Here is a 19445-nt window from a genome sequence, read left to right on the forward strand (position 1 = left end):
CAGGGCTTAAGGGCTGCCATGAGTGCTTTGCTACGCGGCTAAGAAACGAACCACCTGTATCCGGTTACTTTTGGCAAAGACTGTACATAACTATCCTCGAGTACGGCACTTACACATCTTTGCGAGACCTGGCAGCCTTCACACATTGTGAATACATTCAGCATACAGTGGCCATATGAAACTCCTTGTAGCACTAGAACAGGATGTCATTAGCATGGATAACGCTTGATACAATGATGTCGATGAGACGTCCCGTCAGTCCCTATGTTCTGGCCCCTTACTCCTAAGACGTACTCTACAAACTTATCCACACATTAAACCATGCCATGAATAACAATCATAAAGAAACGTTTAAACTCATCATCAACTAACCAAGAACACCACTCTGAAAATGCACGTGGCATCCTCTAGCTTCCATGTGGTGCCTTCTGCTTTCTAACTGAAAATGCCATTCTGAAAATACAGATGAAATCCCCTATCTTTCAGGCAATGCATTTTACTTTGTACACTGACAGACTGCAGTTTCTTTACGGTGTATTTTTATGCAGAAATCGGGTTAACTTGATTCTTAGGACCTAGCTCGGTATGCAAGAATTGGGTGAAACTAGATTTTACATGCAAACAAAGGGCCCTACATATACTCAATTAGCAAGCACCACCATTTCAAATATCCATCTCTCGGAAGAAAGCTTAGCATACCAGACATTCATGCAGTCAAACCTTGATCATACGTATTTGTATAAGCAATGTGAATGTGAGTATCCTTCGTTCACACCGAAGAATCATGCTTATTTTAGTTCTGCATAGAACTTCAAAGCATGCTGTTTGTGTCATTCCTCAAGAAAAACTAATTATAAAAAACAAGAACTTTGCGTTTTACAAACACTACTTGATTGTATGCAGTGTGTTCCCTTTCGTGTTCCCATAATTGTCCATGTATGCTGTCTCGGCCCTTCCTACAGTGCTGTGCCCAACTAAAATCATTCTAAACCTTTGTAGCAAAGCTGATCACCTCAAAGCACTCCATAGGTTCCAGCATTACCTCGACGAAACATATTATCCACCTTCTTGCCTTTGCACCATGTAACCTAGCTAATGTTCCATCTATATCTGCTGCATTGCTATTTACCTCTGTCCTCAGGCAAAACACTCTTTGATGTGCTTCAAGGGCAAGAACATATTCCACCAGAATTACAGCCATTAAACTGTACTGAAAATCATAATTTTGTTCTTTCTTTGTGCAGTAACGTGATAAAATATCAGCCTAGCACAATGACTGCGAAATATTTCATGCAAAACCTTGCAGTTACGGTAACCTTGTCACTAGTCTTCTATTTCTGTATGGAATATAGAGTTATAGTAAACTCTCATTTTGTCTGACCCCTTTCTTTATAAGCTTCATGATGGCGTTGTTCATTTATATATAAAGGTGTGTTGCTTCCATAACAATGTTTAGTTCTTTTTCTCAGCTGGTAGCACAGCTCACATTCTGTAAGGGTGTAATCAAACATAAAGATTGCCTATGAATAGAACAGAATTTTTCACTTTGTTATATTCAACAACAGTTAGTGGAGAATACCTTAGTAATCTGCAATACGCTTATGACATTGCCTTGCTGAGTCACTCAGGAGATGAAAAATTAGACAGGCAGAGAAGAATGATGGGTCCAAAAATTAATATGCAGCAAACTAAAGTAATGTTCCACAGACTCGGAAGGGAACTGCAGTTTACGATTGATAGCAAGGAGCTAGATGTGGCAAGGAAATATGTCTATTTAGGGTAGGTAGCGACCGCAGATCCGGACCACGAGAGTGGAATAACGGAGAATAAGAATGGGGTGGGGCGCATTTGGCAGGTACTCTGAGATCATGAACGGCAGTTTACCAATATCTCTCAAGAGAAGTGTGTGTGTGTATGTATGTGTGTGTATATATATATATATATATAGCAGCTATATCTTATTGGTACTCATGGAAGCTATATGAAAGTGTTCAACTTAAATTGAGGACAACGCAGCGAGCTAGGGAAAGGAAAATGGTAGGCGTAACGTTAAGAAACAGGAAGAGAGCAAGTTGGATCTGGGAACAAATGTTGTTTAATGACATCCTAGTTGAAATCAAAAACAAATGGACTTAGGCAGGACATGTAAAGTGAAGGCAAGATAACCGAGGGTCATTAAGGGTAACGGACTGGATTCCAAGTGAAGGCAAGCATAGGAGGGAGTGGCAGAAAGTTAGGTGGGTCGAACGAGATCAAGAAGCTTGTGAAGATAAGGCAACCATGGCTGGTGCAGGACACCACTAATTGGAAAGATTTAGGATAGGCATTTGCCCTGTAGTCAAACCCATGATGAGGAAAGGAAAGAGCAGCGTTCTCATTCAGGGTGGATGCCTGAAATGTGCAGTGAGTTGAGAGGGGAGAGATAAGGAATACATGTAACTAGCAGGCAAGTCCTTCAATACCAACCTCCTCTTGAACGGTATGCCAAGATGTCACTCACCATTGCCTCTTTGCCCCAATGGAGCTCCCATCAGCTGATGCAGCTAGCCACGTTGTGCAATAGAAATGAATGAATGGAAACAGGGAAGTGAAGGAGCCTCCTGTCGACTGGCACCAGCTAGGCGACTATAATTTCTGCTGTGTGCAAACAGAAGGGAGTTGAAATCGGAAAAGGTGAAAGGAAAAATCGACAGACACTGAAATGGTCTGCTGCAATGAACTGCTTAAGCAGAATGTCCTTTTAGGATGATGCAAATTTTCCATCTGATACATTTCTCTTTTACTGCATCCCATCGTCTGAAAATTGTGCCAATTCATTTCGCTTTGCTTTAGGCTGGCTTTTCGGCTCGCTAATGATTTTATGCTCTATATTTTCTGCATTTGCATTTTGCTTTACTTTGTCTGAATAAAGCATTAGTATGTATAGATTTCTGAAGCATAATGTGCGGGTGCAGTCGCTTCGCTATCAGCACATGCAAGGAAATATCCGGAAAGGAAATACCATAGGAAATACCATAGGAAATATCGGGAGCCTCCAATGTTTCCTGCGCTTGACTAGTGCGAAAGAAAGCTTTTAGAACGAAGCTTTTCAAAATTGTGCTGCTATGAAGCTGTGTTATTCGAGCTCGCTTAATTCGAAGTGCCGCTTCAGTTTCTTCATAATCACGTATTTCAATCAGATAGATGTTTCTCTGCCACTGAACCTGCTGTAAAACATGTATTTGTTCAAGAAAAATTTAAGCTCACAAACAACGCGCTTAAAGCCCTGCGCATGAACCCCGTACTACCCAACATTTATATCTTTAACCGTTGGTACAACCGCGCAAGGATGAGAACACATCTACCATGGGGATATAGTACAGAAGGGGAGGAGCTACTGCAAGTTTCAAATTAAAATGGAGTCAAGCAGTTACTTTTTTATACTTTCATGTGTGCTTGCACTGTGCATGTGATTACAGCGCTACAATTTCTTGCTATTCTTCCAATCTTTGCTTCACATTCGTGCGTATTTTCTTTATGCCGGCTGCATGTGTCACATGCTTGAGAATTATATGGGGCAGTTTGAGCAGCCAATACCTATCTTTTTTTGCCTTTTTAATTTTTTAAATAAAAACGCTAACACCAGATGTACAACTACTATTATTACACCTAATATACTAAATCCGTAGCCCTGCACTTCGGTGCCTCTGTATCTCTTCCTTCTTTCTCTTTTGGCTTTCATTTTCGCTCCTTCATATCCCTCCCTTCCATGGTGTGGTTGATGTGTCCCCCGAGAGTGAGTTGGTTACTGCTCTTTTTTTTCCCTCAAAACTTGTTTAGAGCTTGAGTGTGTGTGATTGCTCATCACCCCACTGACACTCTTCAACTCACAACCCCCCACCCCTCTCTTAACGCAGTCACCAGCCTCTTCATAACACTATAAGTGCGACCGAGTGAGTGGTAGAGCTTCGTGCCCATCGTGGTTGGTTAGTGCGCTCGGCTACTATCTGAGCCGGAGGACCGGGCTCAAGCCCGGCTGCGACGGCCGTGTTTCCATGGAGGAGAAACGCACATAATGCGTTCCTGTGGTGTGCGACTTCAAAGATCCCCAGTGGTCGATATTATTCCTCCGAGCACGCTACTACGGCACCTCTTTCTTTTGAGACAGTTATTGTGCTTTTTCCTTTCCTCAAAACTGATTTTCATTTTAATTTTCGCGGTCTTCGCCAACGCTCGCTGTGCAGAAAGCATGGATGAAAGATGATGAAGATGACGAATTCCAAAGCACAGTGCAAGAGGCTGAGTGTTTGTGATTTTGTGTGGCAGTCGGCTTTAGAGATAACCTGCTGCAACATTCCCTTCTGGCCTTTAGCTGATGGAGGCCTACAGCGTTACCTAATCTAATTGTGAAATAGTTGGTGTCCTGGTTTTAGTTTCTCAGAGACCAACGCGAACCTTTTCTTCCCACTTTTCTGCAGCTGTGCCTCTCTTCTGCTATTCTAAACATAATCATTTCGTCTAAAGACTGTCTTGGATACGCTGTTAGCGGGAAGCAGTTAGTGCTTGTAGATTTCAGACAGCACGATTTACATGAGATTACTTCATAAATGTGAAACGCGAAAAGTTGAATGTGGAAGGAGCATACAAACATTCCCAGAACCAATGTACAAATTCCTCTACAGTGCAAGCCAAGGAGAGAACATACTAAAACGGGTGAAAAAAAAAACTGATAGTCCCACAGCTGGATTTAAAATGTTGAAACTGAGCCCCATTACGTTGCCACTCTAAACTTGACGCTAATAAAGAGGTGTGTTTCTGCCATGGGGTACAAACTCCTTCCTATGTACACTTTAAACATGAATGTGCCCATATCATCATCATCATCATCATTTATTATCCCTTAAGGGCCCTGGTTTGGGCATTACATAAGGGGGGGGGGACAAGAAAGTATGGCCATGGTCATATTTATACAGACAAAAAAAACACAACGAGGCATGGTGATGTATGTGCATTTCTATGATCCGTGCATTTTGAAATATAGGGAAAACAAACGGACGAATATTACACAGGCAGTTATGGTCCGCATACTTTTAACAAACAACAAAACAGTATATATTCACACACAAAAAGGAAAAGCAATCGGGTACTGAACAAAAAAATGCAGTGTATTAGAGAAAAGTAAAGCAAAAGAAAAATGAAATCCTATTGCTGCTCATCAGTTTATTTAGAAAAATGAGCGGATGTTAACTGCCTGAATTTTGAGTTGTCACGCTCATGGACAATAGTTTCGGGAAGTGAATTCCATTCATCAATAGCCAAGCGCAAGGATGATTTATTAAATGCATTTGTGGAATGCATGGGAGTAAAAAAGGAGTAAGCACACTCGCTTTTATAAAAGGGAGTGTGCTAAAGGACAGCTTACTCCCTTTTAGTCCTTTCTGTTTAGAGTATATGTCTGGATTATTGGGACGCTGTAATCTTCTGGGACATCAAGGTTCGTAGACGATTACGATACCCGTAATGCAAAATTTGAGCGCACCTCTTCACGTATTTTCATGCCACGGCTGCCAGGCGGCCTGCTAGCCATCCTACGGGACCTTCCTTTGGCAGCCACCTTCTGGTTGTCCGCTCCTCTGCTCTCGCCGTGGCAGCTGGCGTTTCTCTCTGCTACCACCTGCCACCTGTCAGGTGACAGGGTGTGACGTCAGGTGGTGTGTTATGCCAATTACGTCGATGAGTACGACGCGGAATCCAGAAGTGGGCGCCTAAGAGCTGCGCTCTGAAATGAAAGGACACCTCGATCTCGCCCACGAGCATTCGGTTGCCGGATGTTGTTCTATACGATGAGCATTTTTTTTTTTTGCCTGCTTGCGATTTGGTGGACTTGTGTGAAGTCAGACTGTGCTCCCGATGTCCACCCTGTGTGCACCTATTTTGTTGAAAAGGTAGACAAGCTGCATGATGCATTCAAGACCCAAGTATGCTCTGATCAAGTCACTGAACTGTCCTTGCCAAAATGAAAACCCATAAGTTTTGATACCACACCAACCGACACAGTTGGCGTACTCCTGTATTTTCCTGAACAGACAATAGTACGTCTAAGCGAAGCTGATCTGTGCCACCGCCGGTTCAAATATCGGCCGGGGTTGATTATTTTTTAATGCGAAAGCATATTAAATGGCTCATCAGTCAGAAAATCCGGCGTTGACCGACTGTCCACGGAAAACGGACCGACACCTCCACGTGGCCTCATGATGTCAGCGGCAGTCTGTACAACATCAGAAAAGAAAGAAAAATAAAATTTCTTCCAAAGTGTGTTCTGAACGAAGGCTGGTGCGAACAGATCAGCTTAGCAGGCCACTTCATTAGAGCACTATGCCATCACCGCAGCACAACACCCCAAGTACTAAACTGCCACTCTCTCGCTCTGGGTTTGGGTATCGTCGTTTTCGTCAACTTCCATTCGGGCGCCGTGAACAGACCAGCTTCGCTGGCTGCTGCATTCGAACACCCTGCTTGCATTCGCATTCACAGCATGTAAGTAAGTGTCCTTCATAATCTTTTTTCTGTTTAATACAATTTGTCAAGGAAATTTTGAAATATTTCGAAAAAGTTCAGTTCATTGTTCAGTGTCAGGTTCTCCCTAATATGTTCGATTCCAAGTTCGGACGATGTTCGCCTTAATTTTCTGAGAGTGGCAGATAACACGCTAATTACAGCAAGAACCATGCTCGAGCTTCCTTCTGGAGAAGTGAAGCGCATGTATATTTATATTTTAACTTCGGTTCATAAAAATACGCTGTTGCACTACGCATATTTTTCAGGTATTTCAGATTTTTGAGGTATTCGTTGTTTTTCTAGTTCTACCTTTTTAAGTTTTGGCTATACGACAAGCACTATATTTTGAGCTTAATTTGCTACTACAATGGGTTTTATTACCAAAAATGTTAGAGGGCACTGCGCCAACCTGAATTGTAGTAATGCGAAAGCACGGTTTGGTTTATGTTTAACGTCCCAAAACAACTAAGGCTATGAGAGACGCCGTAGTGGAGGGCTCCGGAAATTTCGCCCACCCGGGGTTCTTTAACGTGCACTGACATCACACAGTACACGGGTCTCTAGAATTTCTCCTCCAAAGAAATTCTAGCCGCCGTGGCCGGGATCGAACCCGCGTCTTTTGGGTCAGCAGCCGAGCACCATAGCCGCTGAGCCACCGCGGCGGCACTGACGCCTCCTTTGCACGTCGGAATGTTACTCCCTCAACACCCTAAATCTCACTGGCAACTTTTTGGCACACACATATTTTATATCACACACATAATTGGCCATTAAAACGCATCGATCACTTATCAATTCCTTAGAGGTCACTTATCAATTACTTATCTACCATTACCATTCGTTTTCAACCATGTATCATTATTTATCGATCGCTTATCAATTACTTATCGATCACTTATCGGACACAATTATGGATCACAAATCAATCACGTATCAATTCCTCATCGATCACTTAATCATATGAATGTGAAAGAATCTGTGCAATTCGTCTAATTCCCACCACGCTTCATTTCAAACTTTCAAATTTGGCACCACGCCTTGGATTAATTTCACCCCCTCACCCCCTTTTCCCCAATCGTTCACGCAAAGTATTCATTCCGGCATTCACATTTGGCGCCGCGTTGGCTCCGACCACACTATCGGTCACATGGTACATCATGTGGAAGCATCACGTGGTACGGCACTTTCGGTGATTCAAATTTCGCGCCACTCCGGCCCGACCACGCCCACTTTTGGTCACCTTTTTGGGTATAATTAATTAATTAATGATCCGATCGGAACCAAATTTTTTGCCCTGCATCCTCACATCATCCCGCTTCGGTTACAACCACTCTTTAAACGATATATTTTTATAGTTCACCGCAATCACTGCCGACACGTTTTGCGGACGCGGAACCCACCTAGAAATGATTTCGCATTAATAAAATTGACTTATCTAGGGTACAATTAAAATAAAGTAAGTGAAAAGTTATAGTGCAACAGAATAATGACATCCACACTGACCTATGAGGATAACAAAAACGACGTAGAGGCAAAAACAGAAGAAGAAGAAAACTGGAAGCGACAATGTACGCTGTGGAGATTCTGGATGGGCGCTTTTGCTACGTCCATAAAAACAGGTACAGTCGGAGCCCTACTTTTTCGATTGAGTTCTTCATTCCTCAGACAACGTATGCGTTGCTGAAAGAAATCACTCCGGCGTTACCTTCGCCAGTCTTCGTTGTGCCTTGCGTGCCGCCCACGGCATTCACGCAAAACTTTGCTCGCGAACAGCGGCTGAAGCGTGTATGAACTCCTGAATGCCTCCTGGTCAGCTGCACTGTGAGTCGTTCACGAGACGTGAAAAGCGACTCCGCGGACCGCAGCCCAGTGTTAGCAACTGCTGTATTTTTAAGTTGTATTCTACTATAGAATTCCGCCTCCATCGAAATTCAGCTGCCACGGCCGGGATCGAACCCGCGTCTTTCGGGCCAGCAGCCGAGCGCCGTAACCACTGAGCCATCGCGGCAGGGTCCTTAATTATTGAGAAACGTGTAGTCCACCGTAATTAATGTCCTTATCAGTTTATAGGATTTCGAAAACGCGGTTACTCGACTCGGCGCTCTGGGCCAACAAATTTTGGCTACATCGCGCCAAAATACATGCGCTTTCGGTAAGCTTGCAGGCAAAGAAACCTCTCCAGTGCACGTAACTAGTCGAAACAGCCATAATTTGTTGGTCCACAGCGCCGAGGGTAACCGCGTTTACAAAATTCTAAAAACTGTTTTCTCAATAACTAAGGAGCCTAACAGTAACAGCTAAAAGTTAACTATACATCATTAGCTAAACATACTTCTGTTAGCACGTCACAATGCTATGCCGAATAAAGCGCTCTTCTGACTTCAAAAGCCTATTTTTAAAAATTGTGTAAAGTCTTAGGTGAAACACCCTGTATAAAGCTTCCACTGAAGCTTCTTATGATTAGCGTGCCCGTAATATTGATGGTTAAAAAAAAAAGAAAGAAATGACTGATTTCGAGCTCGTGGTTCAAACTGTGATCTTTGTCCCAAAATCGTCTTAGGATGCAAAGTAAAAGGCAACACATTCCCAGCGCAAGTTATAAATGACTTCCTTGCTGTTAAATCTTTTTTTTTTTTTTTTTTTGCGAAAGCAACACTACGCGAGTCGCCGATCGAGCCATTTCGCGGAGCTGAGGCAAGGCCATACTGCGCATGTGTGAGGAGTGGTGACGTCGCACGGTGCACAGCTGGCGCGCGCCGTCACCGTCGCTGCGCGGGTGACTCAGAGGTGCCGCCGCCGCCGCGCTCACCAGTTGCATGGTGAGCGCGGTGAGTGCAACCAGTAGCAGCGCATAGCTAGCCTGCCGGGGCCGCGCTCTCCATCGCCTCTCTCTCTCTCTCTCTCCTCGTTGCTTTCGCAATCCACCAGGTTTAACCAGAGCTAAACCACTGCCAATTTTCTTTTAAGAAAAGATCGAACCCGGGACCACCGCTTATTCGGGGCGGCAGTCGCCCGACTAATTGTGAGCCAACCAACGCGGCTAGCAATTAAGTGGCGCAGGGTGAGGTTGAGTTGATCTCCAAAGGAACGAAGTTGGGCAAATGTGTAAAAGGAATCCATAATGTGGAGTAAGATTGAAAAAAAAAAAAAGGAGTAATTGCTCACTAGCATCCACCCAAGAGAAGCCGTACGGCTACCGAGGAAAGCTACAAAACTTCTTCGTGAAAACTGCGAAGGAAGGCGCCGAGTTCAGGATTAAGAAGAAGGTGAGAAGTCTAGCACACGGTCAGCAGTCGGTGCAAGTGGTGGGAATGAATTTTAGCACCTAACGATTTGCGTGTGCATGCAAATTATAGAGACGCAGCTGTTGAGTTAAGGCCATATTTCTCGGTTCAGCGTCGTCGTCGGCATAACACGAAGGAGTTCGAAGAGGAAAGGGAATAGGGACAGAGACAACCGTAACACCGAAACGTTTTTAGAATTGCTCTTAATGTCCTCTTTTGACAGTATTTGTGAAACGTTACAAATTATCTTTGGAATAACCTCGAAACCTTAAACATATAAACAACTTTATGCAACTTTCTCCAAAATGGTAATAGTACCCCAGCATGGCCAGACCGGGCAATCGTGAGCCTACTTTGCAAGGAGCATGAGGCTTCAGATAAACAGACAAACACACAACGGCTAAATGCGGGGAATGACCACGAAAGTGCTAGCGCACTAAAAACGTTTCGAGCACAGTAGTAGCATAGTGTTTAGTTTGAACGCTACATAAACGTCATTTGTTATTTTTTAATATTAGCATAACGCTCACTATACCTATAACTTGCAACGTTATTGCAACTCACACAACAATTTCATAACGTTAAAGTTCGGCGCTACTTGGAACATGTGTGGTGCGCCACGCCAGTTGGTCAGGACACCCTCGCCGTCTAGTGACGTCACAGGGAGAGAGAGCTACAGGTGCAGTGCACCACAGATTGGTTCTCCCTCTTACCCGTTTCCCTCTTTGCGCCTGCCACGCCGGAAGGACGAGCGACCATGCCTGACAGTGCGTGATGCTTGGGCGCATGACTGTGCGTGACGGTTTGTGACGCAAGTGGACGCGCACCTACCCTGACCCACACTGCCTACTCTACTAAACACACTGACTGGCATCAGCATTTCGCACCAACCCAGCCATCGCTGTAGTTCACATTTCTACAAGAGTTAACGTTCGGTGCATTTTTGTTTAGCCTTCCCCGGTCTATAGGAAACATTTTCAGTGCGAATTAAAGCACTACTTCACAAGCAAGGCTGGAAAACCCGGATTTGCTCGAAAAACCCGGGGTATGCGTGGAGCCTCAACATTTGAACTTCGACCTTGATCTTGCATGTGGTTGACTTTGAGGCGATGTTACCTCAAGTGCCTTCACACGTCCGGCTCGCTTTAGCGTAGTTATGCCTGCACAGGACCCACGTGAAGCATGCAGCGTCGAGATATCGCGTCTACTCGCCACCAGGTTTTCTTGCTCCTCGCCACTCGTTTATTCAACAGAAGGAGCCTTCTTCGTAGACGCTGCGGGTCCTGTACAAGGAATATCAACAATCTCAGTGGTGCACCAAATGCAAGTCGTGGACGGGCTTTCAGTTCGTAACGGGGATACACAAGATATGGAGGAAGTAGCGATAGCCCTAGCCCCAACGCACTCCGCATCGAAATACATAGTTACAGATTCCCAGGCGGCTTACAGAAACTATATGCATGGCAGAATCACGCCGCTAGCCTGAAAAATTCTTAGTCAATGTAGGACTTTAGCTGAACGGAAGGAATTAATATGGGTACCAGGTCACCAGAGAGTTGAAGGAAACGAGCGCGCACACGCTTCGGCCCGAGCTTTTCTTCCCCGGAATCCTTCTACGTCCCCCCTTCCTGATTCAGGCTCCCCCCTCTTCGTTAACAACATATTCAGAAATATTACAACATTTGCGCCTTGAAAGGCAGGCACTCCCGAGGCCCGCTAAGGGTCTTAGTAAATCAGGAATGTCACCTCCGCAGGCTACAAACTATGTCTTTCAATAATCCAGCTCTTCACGCCATTGAGCCCGAGTCGTTTTCGGCACAGTGCAAATTTCGTGGCCAGAAGGCAAACTTATACCATATGGTATGGGCTTGTCAGAAAAATGACAGCATTGACACCATAAATCAGCCAACGCGGGAGTGCTGGGAGGCGGCCCTGTCCAGCTCGGACCTCGAGGAACAACGAGCCCTCGTCGCCAGAGCACGGGCAGCGGCTTTTACCAACGGCGTTCCGGACTAGGGACCCGATCAGCCTTCCCTTCAACTAAGCCATTGTGGCTTTAATAAACGTTTTCATCATCATCATCGTCACCAGGTTGCAGGAGTTTACTGTCTCTGTCGGTCCCCGAGGTAGGCCTATACCGCACGGAATGATTCAGCTTTTCAACGGCGCGCAGGCACGTGGACACCCTGCGGGCGCTGTGCACGGCGCGGGCGTCGGCGCTGTTCCGTCGGGGCTCGCCCTCCGTGCTGGGCAGCCTGTGGCGGCTGTCCGGGCGTGAGCTGCAGCAGCTGGGCGACAGCGTGGCGGACGTGTCGCCGCTGCGCCAGGTGCTCTGGCGGGACCTGGCGCCGCTGTACGCGCAGTCCAGGCTCCACGAGCTGCTGCTCGACAGGCTGCTGCTCACGCACGACGACCTGCGCGCCCTGCTGGGAGCCGTCGAGCCGCGCGTCCTCACGCGGCTCAGGGTCGACAAGGTGCGCGCGCTCCCCCGCGTGCATGTCTGCACCGACTCAAGCGGAGCAATGCTGACAAGGCCAATCCCGCCTGCACATATAGATAAACCACCACCGAGTGTGGGAGTAGCCTGATAACCCACACTGTTCCCAGCATACCAAAAACCTCTTAGAGACGTCTAGCTAGACGTCTCTGAGAGGTTTTTGGTTTGCTGGGTTGGTATCCCACTATACCTTCGATATTAAGCGAATAAGGGAAGGGACATGAGGGGCTCGTTATAAATATGAGAGAAGCCAACAGCCACAGTTCAATACGTGAAATGCATCATACGGTTACATTTTGGCTTTTCCCGTGCCGGTTCAGTTGAGTCCATTTACTCAAGTTCCACAGGTGCACACCTGTGCCGACAATGATGTTCTATTCGGGGAATTTTCTCTTTTTCAGGTAAATTTAGGAGCAAATATGAGGTGAAAAGGGAATTTTCGCGGAGTTCTGGGGATTTTTAAGAGTCGAAATTGTCTCACGTTTTCGAGATTGACGGAGTTTTCAAGCTGCTGCGGGGAAAAGAGGCTTGAAATAGGGATCTTTGGGTCTAACACTGGGGGAAATTTTTTAATTGTTACGGCATGGAGCATTACTTTGTGCGAAAGTCAATCTACCACCGTGTGCACAGGTGAGGTGAACCTAGCTGTGCGGCTGTATGAGCGTAGATGATGGCCTTGAAGAATACATGTCCAGCTTTCTCGGGCAAACATTTTGAAAGTTGAAAAATTGTGACACACTGTTATGGAAATATTGAAGATCATATGTAGCAAAATCTTTCCTTTACGGTGTATTCATCTATCGCATCGAACAGTTAAGGCTGCAGTGGAAAACGATTCGGGTACGCTTTTGACGACAGCCAGCAATGATCTCTCTCTGCAGGATGATCCGTCACCGCGCCTGACAGGTCGGTCATACAGCAAAACTGATGAGTAGGGCAATATATACAAGCACTTGCGTCTTATGCCGGTCACTTCAAGATGACAATTCCCTCTTACGACAACTTGAGGTTGAGATACATCAAGATTAAGGTGTTTGAAAGTTTATGTTGTCAATGCCTGGATTGTATAGCCCTTGTGAACAGACGCCTCGACTAACCCTTGTGGTCGAAATTTCCGGAGCCCTTCACTACGGCGTCCCTCATAGCCCGAGTCGCTTTGGGACGTTAAACCGTAAATCAAATCAATTAACCGTTAAAGGTCAACGTGGATAAAAATTCTCCTGCCACCAAGGCAAGCGGGGGCTAGTTGGTGTTTCCTATTGAGGAAATCGCGCTAAGTGGTACAGAAATACGTGAACAGAGAGAGACGAAGCGCGTGTTCACGCCACGGCTCATCTTGAGGCGCTTTATGTCTGTACACTGAATTTTGTTGTCCCCCACCAGCGTAGGTGGTCATGCAGCGATTGAACAGCGACAGGAAGTATACGTGCGCTCTGGACGGCCGTCTGATTGCAGATCCGATGCATGTGCCAGGACACGACCACCGAAGCAGGCTGGAACCTGGGCCCCGACGAACGCTGCATCCAGCAACGCCAACAGGACGTCGAGTGCCTGGCGAAGCTCCTGGGCCGCGCCAAGTCCCTGAAGTGGCTGCGCACCGATTTTCCCGTCGACGTGGATAGGATGGCCGCGTGCGGCCCATACCCGAGCCTGGAGCACGTCGGCCTGGTGTGGATCGCGTCGCCGGCGAGCGCGCTTCACCGCAACTCGCTGACGGTTCGCGAGCTGCGCGTCCTGCTCGTGCAGATGCCCGCGCTGCGGGAGCTGCGCTGCGACGTGTCGCAGGCCATCGGCGCCCTGGACTCCGACGCGGAGGCGATGGCCGCCAGGCTTGAAGCGGCCCAGGTGACGCACGAATCACCAGCTCCCGCTACGCCATTGGCTCCCTTCACGCCTGCTCTGCAGCTTCTCGCTGCGCTCTGCCCCAACTTGAGAGAGGTACGTGGGGCTACGCAGCTGCCTGAGTTCTCTCGATCGATTTATTTCCTTCTCTCGAGGCGCGCAGATGCAACGGATAAGAGTGCAGTTAGGTGAACGCCTCACACCTGAGACGTGTAGCACCGGTACAACTTAAGAAAAAAAAAAACAGGAGGCAAATGCTCTTCAAAAACGCCTTGCAACTTAACTTCTCCAACCAGTGGTGTCGATCTATTGTCAAGACGTCGCGATCAACCACTTTGCTTTCTGTGGCTCTGCATCCAACCCTAGGTAGGAAAGGGAATGATATGAGCCTTTGTACCCGTACCGTGGGGTTGTTCGCACTGGCGGTGCCGAGGAGTGAAGGGAGGAAGTTGGAGAGACGGTACGGGGTCGCTTGGGCTGAGGTAGTCCACTCCCCATTGCAAAGGGCAGAGGCTCGTCTCCTTCCCTTTCCAGCCTAGCCTTGGCCCCAATTAGCGATCGGAAGGTCTCATCTGAGCGTCATTTGCCGATTCTTTGTTGAGTCTTATCCGTACCATAGATTATAGAAATGGAGGCAAAAAAAGAGGTTGCTCAAATGAATCAGTCAAAGTGTAGGCGCTCGAACGGGACACGGACTTTTAATTGCCGATTCTCATGAGACGACACGCATGATGGATGAATAAATGACTGTCTTTAAAGATGGAGCTTTACGTAATACAATCCACGTATAGATAAGACAGATACCTGCTACATGAAACGTTCATACTGCAGCATTTGTCTGTTGCCTCAACCAGCGTGCGGAACTGGACGAGAGGGGGGGGGGGGGGGGAGGGCAAGTATATGAGCAGAGGTGATCACTCTTCAGCGTAATGTGTGCCACAGGGGACATTCGAACGACATAATGATGGTCACGACTGAACACTAAGCGAGCGCGTATCTGCAGGTCGTGGTCCGTGCGGGAAGACCGCGCGACCTCGTGCCCCTGGGCAGGCTGCGGCACCTGGAGCGGCTGTACATCTCCTACGGAGGCACGGGCATGCACCACTTCTTGGACGAGTCGCTGTTCGAGGCGCTCGGGGACGCCGCGGCCAACCTGCGCCACCTGGAACTGCCCACCGAGACGTACATACGGCCACAGGTCTTTGTCGTGCGCCCGGCTTGGAAGCCTGTGGTGAATGAGAGCGAGCGCTTCCTTTCTTGCCCACGCACATCGAATGTAACGCGTGCGATCAGACAAACTTCAATAACTGCCAAGCAGTTTTAGTCCACTCTTTCTCTCTCTCCCTCTTACGGTGCACTTCTTCTAGCACCATGGCATTTCTTTCCCACTGGTGATCAATAGGCAAGGCGGTTGGTGGGTGGAGCTTTTGGAGGGGAAGCTTCTCTTTCCGAGGCTAGAAGCCTGCGCGTCATGCCGGCACTTTCGCATTGTGACACTGGTGCAGCTTTCGCAATAGGAAAATGTTGCTGCGGTCGTCCAAGAAATGCGCCTTTCGAGTCGGATCCATAGCATCAGCAATGGCGCGTCGAGAAGCCGTCTCGATGGCTTCACCGTATACCACTCTTCCAGGCACTCATCGACGCCTGCCCCGCGCTCGAGTCCTTGGTGGCGCGATGCTTCTTCCGACGGCACCGACCAGCACCCGCCAACGACGAGCGCCGCTCGGACCCTTCGACGGCGACGGCGCCTCCTGCAGTCAGCAGCAGGCCGCTGTCCAGCTCGCTACGGGAGGTCGAGCTGATGACGATGGTGGACGCTTCGGCGCTCCTGCCGCTGTGCCCCGAGCTGCGCAGGCTCACGCTCACGCTGTCCTACATGAACGCCATGGAGGCCCACGCGGTCGCCGAGCTGTGCGCTGAGCACTGCCCGCAGCTGCAGCACCTCACGCTCACCGTCTACGGAGGGCATTCACACCGCGCGGTGGTCAACTTCCTGCAGCGTGTGGCACGCATACCGCAGGTGCGTCGCCTTTGCTTTCTAGTCTTTTAATGCGAAATCACTGTATGGTTCAGCAACCAGAAAATCCGGCGTTGACCGATCGTCCACGAGAAAAGGTACGAAACCACCACATGACCTCATCGGCAGGGCGTACATCATCAGGAAAGAAAGAAAAATAAGTTATCTTCTGAAGTGGGCGAACCTAGGCCGGCCCGAACAGATCAACTTCGCTGGCCACTTCATTAGAGCACTACGCAATCACGGCAGCACAACACCCCGCGCGTTAAACTGAAATTCTCTCGCGCTGGGTTTGGGTAACGTCGTCATAACTTCCATTCGGGCGGCGCGAACAGATCAGCTTCGCTGGCCACTATATTATATAGCAGTACATCATCGCCGCAGCCGAACACGCCGCGTGCATGCTTTCACATTCACAGCATGTAAGCAGTCATTAGTGCCCTACGTAATTTCATGACATCGGGAACTGTTTATGGGACGATTTCCCGCCGCGTAGCTCCCGCCAACGAGGCTTAGCTCTTCCCCGCGATTGGCTAACCACCCCGCGCACGCAGCCCGTGCCTTGGGTCCCGTGCAACTTTTTAAACGCATTCGAAAGCTATGTGTGCGTTTGTGAAGTGGTTAAAAGTAGTCATAAGGCGCACAATACAGCGGAGCGCACCGTGAAGTAAGGGATTAAGTAAGGGATGAAACAGCGGGCAGATATTAAAGAAAAAAATAGACGATGTTTACAAGTGAGCTAGCCGATTCTAGCGACTTACGCGGCACAACAAAAGCGTCAATTTCGCACCATAAACTCTTATTAAGAATGCCGATTTTGCCTTTCCATCTCTCCTCGCGCCAACGCCCGTCTCTTTTCCTTGAAAATGAATCGGTCTGTACTCGGATACACAATCCCTCAAAGGTGGCCTCAACCAATGTCCTGAGTGACCTGCCATAACGACGCGGCCAATCGCTTTGCACCAGGCCGCCACCTGACAAACATGACGCGTCCGTTACTACTACATCAAGAGCATGGGCACGGATAGTGTCACAGTGGGTTGCTCAGCGTTTCATATACAAATAAATACTCTGTAGCATGGCTAGAAAGCTTGCGTCAATCAGCATTGACGCCACTGACTCGACGGACGGCATCAGGCCTCCTACTAGCGTGGCTTTCGTCCGAGCCGCTGAAGCAATCATCGCTGCTTCTCCAGAGTAGTGCTGAGCAGCCAAGCCTCCCAGGAAGCGGGTGTGGGAGGGGCGCCAGGCACATGTGGTGTGGTTGAAGGACGGTTCGCAGCAGCAGGATGGGTGCAGCGGGTAGGCGGAAGGGGAAAAGGTGTGAACGATGCGTAGCTTTGGGCTTGGAGCATGCACCACGTACCCAGCCGCCTCTTGCCGGGCGCGGCGCCTGTGTGGAGGACGGCGAAGGGTGCGATAAATGCCCCTGATGAAACTAAAGCCCCTCGAGGGGCTTCAGCTAAAACTCCCTGCAGTGTAGCGCTGTGTGTGCCCGCGGATAGTATACGTGAAGGGGGGGCGTGCGGAGTTTCCGCTGCGACCTCCACATCGTCCAGGTTGAGAGCGTCCTGTTCTGGTGTCCGTAGCATAGACAGGCGGTCTTTCCCATGGCTGCGTTCATTGCAAGGGAGGGACACATGCCCAAGTGTACATGCGATGCGGAGCTTCAAGCTCTTTCTGATGTGCGTACGCAGGTGCATGTATTCGCCTCGCCAAGCGCTGACGTCTTCGCCGACGTCAACATGAACGGCCACGCAGACCAGCAAGCGCCATGAGGACATGCCACCACGGTGCACGTCACGGCTGCCGTGGATTCACGGAGGGCTCAGCCGTGCCTTTGACCGAAAGCGCGTGGCAGAACGCGCGTATTCGCTTTAGCTGTATTTGATGCACCTATTTAATAAAGAAAATACACCCTTTCAGAGTACGGAGTCATGCCTTTGCTGTTGAACTTTGCTATGGCCGAGGAGGGACAAAGACGACGCTGCATAAATTACGAGTGTACACTATGTTTGAAATTTTCCATTCCCTGTCGTCACTATGATAAGACCAAACGGGCAAATGACGTCTGTGCTGCGGAAAATGACGAACCGAGCAATACAGTATACCAGCAGTTTAACTCAAATCATCCAATGGCCGACAAATCCTCGGTGGCTTCGACGTTCGGTCCGTTCAAGAACGACCTTCGCAACAGATGACAGGATAAAAAGCTTTCACTTCTAGCCCCAGGGAGAATAGTTACGCTACCAGCCTCAACGGGCTGCGCGCCATCAACAATTCTCCTTGCGCCTGAACTTGTGCAAATAGCTAGACCTTTCGTGAACCACGGGTTTTCAAGGGCATCGCGAGGCGGAAGCCCTGAAGCGGCATGCAGTGCGTAGCTGATTGGCCACAGAATAGTGGCGCTTTTGTTGTCGCTTGCTCTGGTAACTTTAGGCGGCACACTTCAGAACGAGTTATAGTTTTCTATAACACGCAATGTTCTCCTCGGGCGCTTTTCCTTCCGATAAACGATTAAAAAGAGGCTAATATGTATACATTCGTGCCTCGTTAATACGATCCCCGTTAATACGGACGACTCGTATTATATGGACAGTTGTTCTGAAGACCAAATTTCTTCAGTGTATTTAAGCCTCGTTAATTTGGAAACGACTCGCTGTGTAGACAATGAACAGGGAGAAAAAGCCCATTGGGGCCCAAGTATTTTGGTCGCGTTAATGTGGACAACGATGAGAACAAAATCTCGACTGTCCCAATCAGATTTTTAAGGCGGAAGCCTTTAATGTCTCATCGTTGTAAGCAGCAGTTGTCGACAGAAAATGTCACGCTTTTCAATTGGTGGAAACGGTCGTGACGTCACAGTGCGCGAATATCAAACGGGGCCAATTGTACTTTGGCTAGTAACCATGCAACCAATTGAAGGGATCGTATAGTGATGCTCCAAGTAAGTGGGACAGAGCTTAGTTAATTGCTTAATTACCCAATTAGCCTAATTAGCTTTACTAGTCAGGCCATATAAATAAATAAAACCGATTAAGAAATTGGCCGAGCTCAGGAATCGAACCCCGGACTTCGGCGTGAGAGACGAGCATCTATCCACTCCGCCATGCCAGCTTTTTTTTTTCTTTATTGCCTGTCTTTGGCTCATGACAGTGCACAACAAAAATACACATAACGCTATATACATACGACACTGTCGTGGTCAGCCAGCACGAGACTGGCTTCGTCAGCTTAAAATTACCGCCATGCCAGCTCGACGGTTTGG

At 48.1% G+C, this 19445-nt stretch overlaps 1 protein-coding gene across 1 annotated transcript; it reads left to right on the top strand.

The window, feature by feature from the left end:
- The first annotated feature begins 10126 nt into the window (after positions 1-10126).
- LOC149343124 (uncharacterized) lies at positions 10127-18062 on the top strand. Its single transcript, XM_089546893.1, has 6 exons — positions 10127-10164; positions 11995-12295; positions 13774-14256; positions 15164-15391; positions 15791-16180; positions 17875-18062. The coding sequence occupies exons 1-6, from the start codon at positions 10127-10129 to the stop codon at positions 17953-17955; spliced, it is 1521 nt and encodes a 506-aa protein (XP_089403019.1). The 3' UTR covers positions 17956-18062.
- The last annotated feature ends 1383 nt before the right edge of the window (positions 18063-19445 follow it).

The sequence above is a fragment of the Amblyomma mixtum genome, chromosome 5 (assembly GCF_055824585.1).
Source record: "Amblyomma mixtum isolate Tamu chromosome 5, ASM5582458v1, whole genome shotgun sequence".
NCBI lineage: Eukaryota > Metazoa > Arthropoda > Arachnida > Ixodida > Ixodidae > Amblyomma > Amblyomma mixtum.